General features: G+C 39.8%; 1 protein-coding gene across 1 annotated transcript in view; it reads right to left on the bottom strand.

Annotated features, from left to right (window-relative positions):
- The window catches only part of NIPA1 (NIPA magnesium transporter 1), a 50,230-nt gene that overhangs the window by 27,375 nt on the left and 9,314 nt on the right, over positions 1-13,541 (bottom strand). The window contains exons 2-3 of the mRNA XM_023652152.2: positions 3,598-3,645; positions 2,534-2,624 (exon numbers count right to left, since the gene is read on the bottom strand). Of these exons, the coding sequence (XP_023507920.1) occupies positions 2,534-2,624; positions 3,598-3,645 (139 nt within the window). The remainder of the gene's footprint in view (positions 1-2,533; positions 2,625-3,597; positions 3,646-13,541) is intronic.

Genomic DNA, 13,541 nt, shown 5'->3' with positions numbered 1-13,541 from the left:
GGCCAGGGATGCTGCTAAGCACCCTGTAATGCACAGGTCAGTTCCCTACAACAACGAATTACCCGGCTGCAAATGTCAATAGTATTAAAGTTGAAAAACCCTCATATAGAGAAAGCAAATGATGGAGCAAATGGGATAAAATGTCAACAATTGGTGTGTCTGAGTGAGGGATATATGGATGTTGTTTTGATTATTCTTAATCTTGTAACTTTTCTGTAATTTGGAAATTAATTCCAACTTAAAAGTTTTTTAAAACCTCTTTTAAAAGTACTATGTTGTAACCTACTGCTGGCAACAGTCTGTCTTACTGGTGCTTAACCTCTTCTCTGTGCAGGCTTTGTAAAGGGAATTAATTTGAAGGAAGCCCCTTAGAGTGTTGAGGAACGCACTAACAGGCTTTATTGAATGTGATTGTTAAATTTCAGGGAAAATGATTGGTCTGCTGTGTATTTGAATCCATGTAATAAAGAGCTGTTGTTATAATGGGTTCTGCTCATTTTATTAAAGTGTTGCTGACTTGAAAAAAAAAAAAAAGTACTATGTTGTGATGATTACTTTATCATACATTAAACCATTGTAGAGAAAAGTGGACCTATTTTGGGGCTCTCTATTCTATTTCACTGATAGACACTTTTTTCCAGCACCACATCCTTTTCATTTCCATTTCTCACCCCATTATCAAGAAGAGAGCTTCTTTAAAAGTATATATACATATGTACAAAGATATATATGAACATTTTGATAACTTTAATTTTTCCAAATTAATTTTATTTTTCTTTTTGAGGAAGATTAGCCCTGGCCTAACATCCGCCACGAATCCTCCTCTTTTTGCTGAGGAAGATTGGCCCCGAGCTAACATCTGTGCCTATCTTCCGATATTTTATATTGGGACGCCTGCCACAGCATGGCTTGATAAGCAGTGCTAGGTCCGTGCCTGGGATCCGAACTGGTGAACCTCGGGCTGCCAAAGTGGAGCACGCAAACTTAACCACTACAGCACCAGGCCAGCCCCTATTTTTCTTCTTTTTAAAAAATCTTTTACTGGGATCTTTAGTCAAAAGCAGTCTTTTTATCCATAATATCATCTCACGTGGTTTTTTGGGTAAGTAACATCTCCTGAAGACTTGGAGCAGTGAACATTTCTGGTGAGGAAACTTAATTATCAAAGTCCATGAGAATAGTTTTTTGGAAATTTACGAGGCAAGGCATTTTAATACATGCACATTAAATGTACAATGTCCAAAGATCACAGGGCTGGGTTGTTTGTTTGCCTGAAAATTTTTCACAGGAACATGCTGGGGAGTGAGGCTGGGCTCTGGAAAGCTGCAGTAGTGATTCCCTGATGTGAGTACCAGTCATGCAATCCAAGCTTTTCAGGGCCGTACAAAATGCAAAATGACATCAAGATACATGTGGTATTAGGCTTATGTTTTGATAAGAACAATGTACTACAAACACATGTTCAACGGTTCACATGTGAAATACATATGTGTGCTTTTCACGCCTAAAAACCTTAAAGCCTAAATGACTTTAAAGCGCATAATTAAATCCATCCATCATAGACACACTTCTCTGCAAGGATTAAGGGGTCTGTCTGAAATACAGCAGAATACCAGTGTATCAGTAAGTTAGAAACTTGGATTTTATTTCTCTTTTATCCTCTCTCTGTTTATTAGAGATTTTTTTCAAAGGTAAAACAATATAAATACGTTCACAAGAGGATATGTGTTAAGCCGTTTAACAATGTCTCATAAAATCATTTCTGTAGGTAAGCCAAGTGTAATAAAAAGAAAGACTCCATTTATGGTGGCTGGCAGCCTTTACTCCTCCCTTTTCCCCTTTGCCCCACATCTGGGCAACATGATAAGAAAGCCTGCTCACTACCCTTGGGCCCTGGCATTCTCAGTCCCTTGGTGCTGAAATTTCAAAACATACAAGCCACAGCCTGAATGTGGGAACCTCTACCTGGCGCACCTCCTAAGTACAATAAAAACCCAAAGCCCCGCTGGACCAAACCAGTGCCCTTCTCCTTGGGTGATCCATTTGCTGTTGACTGTTTTGAGTCATAAATCCTATTTAGCACCCACTGGTGCCCATGTGTCATTCGTCCCAACCTCTATAATTTCCTAACTTCCTGGGGTGGGGTGGGGGAACTGCCTAGCATCCAGCAGCGGATCCTAGGCATCCAAATAAAACACTAACTGACTATTTTGCTTAATCTCTCTGAATCACTTGCCAAGGTGCTGGGAAGTCTTCTAGGGCAAAGACCAGGAGAGTGATACCATCACATTCATTGATATCCATAAATAAGTTAGGATTTGAAATATGGTAAAGCCAATGTCTAAGAGAAGGGTCAATAATTCATACAACTAAATTTGAAGGGATAAAATTAAACCACATAGAGTATAATACTGAAGACATACCTTCAGTTACTATTTTACTTTTATTATTTTAACAGAAACATTTAAAATGAAAAGTTTTCTTATATCTAAACTACACATTAAAAACCAAAACACAGAACCCCAGCTCTCACCCAAACGGCACTCCAAGGGCACCCAGGGGAGTCACCAGGACCGTGGGGACCGCTGTGTAAGCCAGGAAGTTTCCAATCTGGCCAAGAGCCACTGTCAAGAGAATCACAAGGATATCACTTGCAATCACATAGCTCTCTTCAAGCATGAGCACAGAGTTGAATTTTGCAAGGCTCTGCTCTGAAAGGGCTACTTCTTTTCCATTACTTGTGGGGATGGAAATGTGCAGCATCATTTGCATGTTTAAGGGTCCTGACAGCAGAGGAGAGCAGGCCCCATAGAGTCAATGGCCCAATTAGTCTGGGGCAGTTATTTCCCTCTGTGGAAATTCCCAACTTAACCGGCAGTGACTGACGGTGGGTGCAACACAAGGTATACTTCCACTCTCTCCTTAACACCTCCTACTTTAAGATAAATCTTGCAGAGCTTCTCGTGTCCCTTCAAGTTGCCTGGGCCCTACTCCAGTGTAGGCCGCTGGACCCCAGTGACATGCTATTGGCACACCAAATGGAAACACTACTGCCTGCACAGGACTGCGCCTGGGGTGCAATGAGCTAGAGCTTAAAGATGAAAGGAATCAACGTCTGCTAGAGAATTTCTTGCCCAAAAGACAGTGTGTGACAAATAGACCTCATAATATTTCTGAAATGTCTAATACGATTTTTCTTTATATATTTAAAGTTCTGAATTCTACTTTTATTATTTATTTTTATATTATAGTACATGACTTCTGATCTAGTACTTAAAGCTGAATGAAGAAACTCTCCCTCGTGAAACGAATTGTGTTGAGCAAAAACATGGAATTTCACCAAATGTCAACGGCCCAACTATAGATGAGTAAGCAGGAGCAGTTTAATTTCTTCGGGCCCAGAACAGTCTGACCTGGACTAAATTCAGGGCTAATTGCAGGCAAAGGAACCTCTGTGTCCTCCCACCACTGCCTCCTACCCTCCAGGGCCTCATTCCAAAGAATAGAGACAAGCTCATCCCACCCCCTGCATCCCTGCCAGACAAATGACTGATCTTAAGAAAGAAGACCCAGCTCTTCACCACACAGAGTACTTACTTGCAATTGTGCCTGCCCACCACACAATGTCTGTTAAATAGGAGGTACCTACAAAAGAGTGAGATACAACCGTCAGGAAAGTACAAAGCAAGAGGTTTACAAGCTACACACTTAAAAGAGGAATTTTTTACATAAAAACTAAAATTGAAAAGAAATAATGAACGCCACACTGTTTATTCACCCTGCAAAGAATCTTCAGTCTATAAATAACAGCATGAGAAACCACTAAAAGTGGCAAAGTAAAGATTTTTTTTTGCCACCAACACTAGCTGACCCAAACAAACAAATGAAATCTTTACAAGTTGGGGTTTTTTGGCTCAAGATGTCACCCAGTGACACAAATATTCTTTGGAATGAGGTGTTACATGTTGATTTCAAAGGAGATTTGGTCCTCAAAGTCCAATTCTCTCATGCATTCATTGTAACCCATTTGTATGATAATTTTACCAGCACAGGATTCAATAGCTTGCTGCTTAAACAGGTTACTCAATTTTCATAATTTAGAACCTTTATGATACGGCTTTTTCGGCAACCATCTGAAATATGGTGAAAAGCAGACCCCCACACTAACTCAGTGCTTTGACACTGCTTTCCCTTGTCTTCTCCTTGGTTACGCTCATCTGTCCCTGTGCAGGGGCAAGCAGAGAGGACAGCAGCTACCCAGGCCGCCCATCACATCGCGCCCTACTCCTGTCTGTGTGATAGGCAACTGCAGAGAGAGGGTCTCCCAACCTTGGAGATACATGTTTGTTCTTCAGATACGTCAAAATGCTCCTGGTCTGAGAGGTTTTTTCACTTCAGATTAAAGTACTTAATTCTAATTGGAAGTTTTAATTCTCAGTAATTTGGTATAATGAACACAGGAAGCCAGCCTGCTTCATGGAGGAGCAGAGCTACAGGTATTGAATAAATACTTAAAAGAAATGAAATGGGGGCAGTAAGTAATGACAGAGTAGGAGGAATGCTTGTATTAGAATATTACCATTTGGCAACATCAAAATAAAAACCAATTTAGGCAAGAATCATCAAGGGATACTAAAACAAATGGATGAAAGTTTGCTGAGGAAGAGAATTGTCACATGGTCCCCATGAATCACTTCCACCAGTTTTTTATTAATCCTAAAGAGAAAAAGTTACCTTTATATTACTCTACAGACCCTGACAGACATCACCTTAACCAAGTTGTCAAAGGTAACATCATCAGCAATGGGACAAACCAACATCATATGCCTCCTAGAAAATGCACTGAGAAGGACCCAACACCACATCTGCAGTGTTCCTGCCAAAGTGCATCCCTTCAGTCTAATCATGAGGAAACCATTAAACAGTCTATGAGTTAGCAGGCCTGCACTCTTCAAAAACGGCAAGGTCATGAAAGACAAAGAAAGGCTATAGAACTGCGGTAGATGAAAGGGAACTAAGGAGACCTGGTGACCAAACACAACACATGACGCTAGATGGGAGAAAAGGTAATATAAATAATAAAGGACAGTATTGGAGTAATTGGCAAAATGCGCATACAGACTGTTGTAGATAAAAGACTAACAAAATTCCCTCCCTTTCTGCATGAGAACGACTTATGGTTCACTTTCTGGCTCTAGGAAACAGACAGCCATGTGGCCAGGTGACAGCAGTTAGGTAAAAATGACCTCTGATGGGCTAATGGCACCTGACTGGGGGCCTGTGAACACTTGGCAGAGATCCCATCATTTGGGCTCCCCTGAGGGCAATGCCTCTGGGAACAGGCACATCTCCTGTGGGGCCTGGGAGCTCTGCCTCTGTGACTTTATACTGAGGGGGCACAAGGCTTGTAAGTCAGGGCAGATGTGGCACCCCCTGCTGCAGCTCTGCATCCAGTCCCAAGCCATGCTCTGCCCTTGCTGCCAGCCTCCAGCAGGAGAGGGCCTGACACTGGCTATGACTCCTGTCCTGTGTCCTTCTGAGTGTGTCTGATGCTAATGTGGCCCATGGTATCCTAGAGTCAGAAAGTATAGCTGAGCCAAAGAATGCCCCCCCACTGAGCACTGCAGAACAGTTGTCAGCTATTAATACACAATCCATGTTGAATTTCCTGAAGTGCTACTCACACCATGTCTATTTAAGAGAACGTCTCTATACCCAAAAGATGCACACTGGATATTTAAGAACGAAAGGTCATGAAGTTCACCTCCAGAATGCCGGTGTGAGGAGCCCCATGGACGAGTTCCCCTGAGAAACAACCTAACTGGTGAACAAAGGATTAAAAAAAAAAGTTTTAAGTCTCTGGAAAGTGTCCTAAGAGCATACAGCAAATGAAACATCTATTCAAGAAAATCTAAATCTCAGTAAGAGCAGTGAGAGTCTTTAGCACATAAACTAAGACCAACTCACTCTCTCCCCCACTGCAGTTCAGCTTAACAGAAGCTGTGCTACAGGCTAGTGTGACCAAGAAGATGGGTTTCCCTGTCCCCTTAGCTCTCAATCACGAGGAAGAGCAGGCCTCCAGCGTTTCTCATCCCCTCTCATCCCCTTAGAAGAGGCTAAATATCTGGTTAGTGCATCCAAGAGTTTGGGGGTACCCTTCCACCACCCAGCCCCTACCCAGAAGGTGGAGGCTCTACCCCAGGCACAGAAAGCCCTGATCATCCTGTGCCAAGCCTGAAGGTGGGGTGCAAGTCCCATACCTGGCAAGGCAAGTAGAGGAGATCAGAGGCTACCACCCACTCCGAGTAACTTCTCTCAACAAATACACCTGCCTGAATTTAACCAGATAAGACTGTGATGCAATTTATGCACCAGAGCATTGTCAAAAACAATAGAGCAACCCGCCAGCAATTTGTAGAGCCTAACAGCTGGGTGTGATACCCAAAAAGGCAGGCAAGAGAAAAATCAGAAAAGAGACAAAGTAAGCCCAGCTAAAACCACTATCATTCCAGGTGAAAGTGCACATACCCAAGGCTGCACCCTCTGAGGTGTGACATCATAGGCTTCATACTGCAGGGAAAATAGACTTTACCAAAATACTCCAGCCAAGTCACTAAACAAATAAACAGGCAAACAACAACATGGGGAGGGGGGATCAGTATCCAGAGCACATTACCTAAACTGTCCAGATATCGACAAAAAATCATGAGACAACAACAACAACAAAAAACACAAATAGCTGAGTTCAAAAATGGGCAAAAGACTTGAACAGACATTTCACCAAAGAAGAGATACAAATGGCCAATAAACACATAAGAGATGCTCAACACCACTAATCATTGGGGAAGCGCAAATCAAAACCATGATGACATATCACTTCACACCATTAGGATGGCTACTATTAAAAAACAACAACAGAAAACAACGTGTTGGTGAGGATGTGGAGAAATTGGAACACTTGTGCACTGCTGGTAAGAATAGAAAAAGGTGCAACCACTATGGAAAACAGAATGGCAGTTCCTCAAAGTTAAATATAAGATCACCATATGATCCAGGAATTCCACTTCTGAGTATATACCCAAAAGAACTGAAAGTAGGGTCTTGAACATATATTTGTACACCCATGTTCACAGCAGCATTTTTCACAATAGCCAAAAGGCAGAAACAACCGAAATGTCTATCAACGGATGAATGGATAAACAAATACATAAACAAAATACAATGGACTTACTCCTTTTTCTTACACAGGAAACAGCAGTAAATAGTACAAGATGGACTACTATTCAGCCTTAAAAAGGAAGGAAATTCTGATACAAGCTACAAAATAGATGAACCTTGGAGATAATATACTAAGTGTAATAAGCCAGTCAAAAAGGACAAACATTTTATGAATGCACTAATATCTAGAGTAGTCACATTCATAGAGACAGAATGCAGAAGAGTAGTTACCACAGGCGGGGGTGGGAACGGGGAGTTACTGTTAAATGGGTACAGTGTTTCAGAATGGGATTATGAAAAAGTTCTGGAGATGGACAGTGATGATGTTTACAGAACAATGTGAATGTACTTAACACTACTGAACTATACAATTAAAAATGGTTAAAATGGTAAATTTTATGTCATGTGTATTTTACCACAATAAAAAAAGAAATAGCTGAAGGTACAGAGGCCTGAAAATGTTAAGCCCCGTGAAGCCCCTATCATCTTGAGGTATGAACTGACTGATTCATGAACCTGTAGCATTCTGAGTCATAAACCAGAAGGCCCAGGGCAGGAGTGCCTAGAGCCTTCACAATGTCTGCAGCCCACCCTACAGTGATGTGACTGCCATCTGGAATCTCCTATATTCAACTTCAGGAGGAGCAGATGCTGGCTGAGGCCCTCACCTCTAATCAGGCCACCCTCCAGGCAGTGCTTCTTGATATGAAAACCATCTCTTTCAAAATATCTTTTTGGTGTTCAAATGTACCAAGAAGATGGGTACCAGGGTCATTCTGCAGAGATTTCTGTGTCTTCGTGTTCCTGATGGTTTGTCCTCTTCTTTTCCCTCCTGGCTCTCTTAGGGGTTAAGTGGTACCAATAAGAAGCAGGGAAAGTTCTTCTGCTTATTCTGCATGTTGGGAATGAGGAATATCTTATGTTTATAAATAAGCTATTGCTTACTGATGTTATGATTACAGATCAAATGTTCTTCTTCCTTTTTATTACACATGAAACAGAACCAAACAATACAAGATGGACTATAATTAAGGGCTTGAGTGGTGTTGGTTTCTACTGTGTTAGGTGTAAAAGTTCAGGGAAAAGGAGCATGGGGATAGCATGGTCAGGTAATAATAAAAACAAGAAATAAAAAAAACTACGAGACATGCAAAGAAACAGGAAAGTGTGATCTACAATACATATAGCACACAAATAGAGAAAATGCAGGCAACAAAAACTGCCTGTGAGAGGGCCTACATGTCAGATTTAACAAAAGTGTCAAATCAGCCATTAAAAATATATTCAAATAGGGGCTGGCCCTGTGGCCGAGCGGTTAAGTTCGTGCGCTCCGCTGCAGGCGGCCCAGTGTTTCGTTGGTTCGAATCCTGGGCACGGACATGACACTGCTCATCAAACCACGCTGAGGCAGCGTCCCACATGTCACAACTAGAGGACCCACAATAAAGAATATACAACTATGTACTGGGGGGCTTTGGGGAGAAAAAGGAAAAAATAAAATCTTTAAAAAAAAAATATATATATATATATATATATATATTCAAATAACTAAAGGAAACCATGCTTAAAGAAGTAAAGGAAGGTATGATGACAACTTATCATTCAATAGAAAATATCAAAAAAGAGATAGAAATGATTTTTTAAAAAGCCAAATGGAAATTCTAGAGTTGAAAAATACAATAACTGGAGTGAAAAAAAATCAACAGCAGATCTGAATTTCCTGGCCAAATAAAGAATCAGTGAACTTGAAAACAGACTGATAAAGATTACACATTCTGAAGAAGACTGAAGGAAAAAGCATAAAGAAAAATGAACAGAGCCTCAAAGAAATGTGGGACACCATTAAGCACATCAACATAGTCATAATGTTACTCCCAGAAGAAGAAAAAAGAGAGAAAGTAGCAGAGAAAATATTCAAGGAAAAAATGGTTGAAACTTACCAAATGTGATGAAAACCTACATACCTAAGAAGCTCAACAAACTCAAACAGGACAAACAGAAAGAGATCCACACCCAAGTCACATGCTGATAAAAATGCTCAAAGACAGAGAAAATTTTTAAAGAAAAAAGAGAAAAATGACAGATAACATGCAAGAGAATCCCAATAAGATTAATAATGGACTTCTCAGCAAAACAGTGGAAGCCAGAAGGCAATGAGATAACATATTCAAAGTGCTGAAAAGAAAAATACTGTCAACCAAGAATCTTATCCAGCAAAATTATTTTTCAAATACGAAGACAAAATAAAGACATTCCCAGATAAATAAATATGTACAGAAATCCTTGAGAACAGAACTGCTTTACAATTAATATTAAATGAAGTTCTGTAGGAGAAATTATAATACCACAGAGAGAACACAATGAAAAGCTATACACCAAGTAATTGGATAACCTAGAAAAAATGGGTAAAATCTTAGAATCACACAACCTCCCAAAACTGAATAAAGCAGAAATAGAGAATCTGAATAGATCAACCTCCAGTAAAAAGACTGAAACAATATTCAAAAACTTCCCAAGAAACAAAAGTCCAGGACCATACAGCTTCTCCAGTGAATCTACCAAACATTCAAATAATCCTTCTCGAACTCTTGCAAAAAATTGAAGGTAAGGGGATGCTTCCTAACTCATTGTACAAGGCCAATATTACCCTGATACCAAGACCAGACAAGGACAACACAAAAAAATTAAATTTACTGATTTTCACCAATATCATTGATAAACATAGGTTTAAAAATCCTCAACAAAATATTAGCAAATCAAATTCAATACATTAAAAGGATCATACACCACAATCAAGTGGAATTTATTCCACTGATGCAGGGCTAGTTCAACACCCACAAATCAATCAGTGTGATATACCACATTAACAAAATAAAGAATAAAAATCACACAATAATCTCAATAGATTAGAGAAAGCATTTCACAAGATACAGCACCCATTTGTGATAAAAACTCAATAAATGGAGATAGAAGGAAAGAACCTTAACATTATAAGGGCCATACATGACAAACACACAGCTAACATTATACTCAATGGTGAAAAACTGGAAACTATCCCTCTGAGAACTGGAATAAGACAAGGATGCCCACTCTCACCACTCTTATTCAACATAGTATTGGAAGTCCTAGCCAGAGCAATTAGGCAAGAAAAAGAAATAAAAGGGATCCAAATTGGAAAGAAAAAAGTAAAAACTGTCACTATTTGCAGATGACAAGGTTCTATATATAGAAAACCCTAAAGAATTCACCAAGAAATTATTAGAAATAATTAACAAATACAGTAAAGTTACCGAGTACAAAATTAACATACAGAAATCAGTTGCATTTATGTACACTAACAACAAACTAGCAGAAAGAGAAATCAAGAAAATAATCCCATTTACAATCACAACAAAAAGAATAAAATACCTAGGAATAAATTTAACCAAGAAGATAAAAGACCTGTACATTGAAAACTATAAGACATTGCTGAAATGAATTGAAGACATAAAGAAATGGAAGGATATTCTGTGCTAATGGACTGGAAGAATGACATAGTTAAAATGTTCATATTACCCATATTAATGTAGTTAAATGTCCATCTAAAGCAATCTACAGATTCAAAGCAATCTCTATCAAAATCCCAACAACATTTTTCACAGAAATAGAACAAAGAATCCTAAAATTCATACAGAACAACAAAAGACCCCAAATAGCTAAAGCAATCCTGAGATAAAAGAACAAAGCTGGAGGTATCACGCTCCCTGTTTCAAAGTATACTACAAAGCTACAGTAATCAAAACAGCATGGTACTGACAGAAAGACAGACACACAGATCAATGGAACAGAACAGAGAGCTCAGAAATAAACCTATACAAACATACACAATTAACTTATGACAAAGAAGCCAAGAATATTCAATGGGGAAAGAAAAGTCTCTTCAAAAAATGGTGTTGCAATAACTGGCCAGCCACGTGCAAAAGAATGAAACTAGACCACTATATTACCCCATACTCAAAAGTTAACTCAAAATGTATTAGACTTGAATGTAAGATCTGTAACCATAAAACTTCTAGAAGAAAACAGCCAGTATGCTCTTTGACACCTGTCTTAGCAGTATCTTTTTGGATATGTCTGCTCAGGCAAAGGAAACAAAAGAAAAAATAAACAAATGAGACTACATCAAACTAAAAAGCCTCTGCACGGCAAAGAAAATCATCAATGAAATGAAAAGACAACCTACCAATTGGGAGAAGATATTTGCAAATCACTTTTCCGATGAGGGGTTAATATGCAAAATATATAACGAACTCAACAACAGAAACATAAACAACCTGATTAAAAAATGGTAAGAGAATCTTAATAGACATTTTTCAAAAGAAGATATACAGACAGCCAACAGGCACATGAAAAGATGTTCAACATCACTAATTATTAGGGAAATGCAAACCAAAACCACAATGAGATATCACCTCTGTACAGAGTTCACTGACCCCCCCCACCCCACCTTCCAAGGACACTGGGCCTGGACCCCACACAAAGGAATGTGTCTGGGCTCGGGGCCAAAGATGGCCGCTTCAGCCTTGACTCTAAGGCACAAGTTACAAAAAAATATGTCCTGCGTCATGTTCCTTGTCTGGGCTGGCCACCCTGACAGGCACCTGACAGGACTTTAGAAACATGTCATCCGTGGGAACAAAAAAGATAAAAGCACCCCATCCGTGGGAACAAGAAGAAATAACTCAAAGTATCCAAATGTCTGAAACCCTGAGTTGGAACCCAGAGAAACTTTTAAGCTACTTTTAAAATTACTTTTAAGTTAATAATAGGATAAAAGGGAGTCACAGGCATAGAACAATTGGAAGTCTCACTGAGGACAGGACGCTTTGCCTCAGGCCCGGACAATCGGCACTCCCACCCGCTGTACAAACTATTGGGACTGTGCTGTGGATGTTGTAAGTACCAATTTGCTGTTCCCCTTTATCCCCACTCCTTGTTCTGTTTCCCTTTATCAATAAACTTTGATTGCTTAAACAACCAAGTAGCCTTGGCGGTACCTGTCATTCCCTGCCCTTTGCAGCTGTGGGCAACAACCTCACATCCATCAGAATGACTATTATCAAAAAGACCAGAAATAACAAAAGTTGGAGAGGATGTGGAGAAAAGGGAATCCTCAGATACTGCTGGTGGGAAGGTAAATTGATGCAGTCACTATGGAAAACAGTATGGAGATTCCTCAAAAAATTAAAAATAGAACTACCATAGGATCCAGCTGTTCCACTTCCGAGTATTTATCCAAAGAACAAGAAAATACTAATTCAAAAAGACATGTGCACCCCTATGTTCACTGTAGCATTATTTACAATAGCCAAGACCTGGAAACAACCTAAGTGCCCATCAATGGATAAAGAAGAAGTGGTATAAATACAAAATAGAATACTATTCAACCATTAAAAAAATGAAATCTTGCCATTTACAACAGCATGGATGGACCTTGAGGGTATTATGCTAAGTGAAACAAGTCAGATGGAGTTAGAAAAATACCATACGATTTTACTCACATGTGGAAGATAAACAAACACATAGATACAGAGAACATATTGGTGGTTAACAGGGTGGAAGGGGAGGGCAAAAGGGGCCCATGTGTATGGTGATGGATGGCAACTAGACTTTTGGTGGAGAACATGATGTAGTCTGCACAGAAGCCAAAGTATAATGATGCACACCTGAAATTTCTATAATGTTATAAATTGTCACCTCAATAAAAAAAGATTTTATGAACTTTGAAGTCAAGGAATCACTCAATTTTTACTGTTGGGATCTATGTTGGGGGCAGGGAAAGGTCAACTTCTTTTATTATGATGAATATAGATTGGTCATGACTGCTTATGAAGTCATGGGATCACTGCTACAGTAGCAGCTGGGATGTGGGTGACCCTCTAGAAGTGAGAGCTGGTTCAAGGATGCCAGTGGCCAGCACAATGAGACCCATGGGCCCTCCTCTTTCACTTTCATTGGGAAAATTTTCCCAACACCACTGACCACCATACAGCACATACTTTTGGTTGTTTGAAATGGACTGTGTTACTAGGATGGGGAGGAACCTGCGATATCAGGCACTCAAGGATGGGGAAATGACAAGCATTTTGGTCTCCCTCTTGTCAGGGTAAACGTCAGTTCCACTGTCTCAGGACCTCCCACTCCTACTCCCCAGAAGGAGCTTGTATTTGCTGAAATCCAAAAGATGTTTAGGTCACCCTCACCTTTTAAGCTAATATTAGGCAAATTTTTTCTGTTTCCATGGACATTAAGTAAGTCAGATTTTCTGCCTGGGTACCTGCCCC

The sequence above is a fragment of the Equus caballus genome, chromosome 1 (genome assembly GCF_041296265.1).
Source record: "Equus caballus isolate H_3958 breed thoroughbred chromosome 1, TB-T2T, whole genome shotgun sequence".
In the NCBI taxonomy this organism is placed as follows: domain Eukaryota; kingdom Metazoa; phylum Chordata; class Mammalia; order Perissodactyla; family Equidae; genus Equus; species Equus caballus.
The sequence above is the reverse complement of the archived record's forward strand: the minus strand, read 5'-3'. Positions and strand labels throughout refer to the sequence as shown.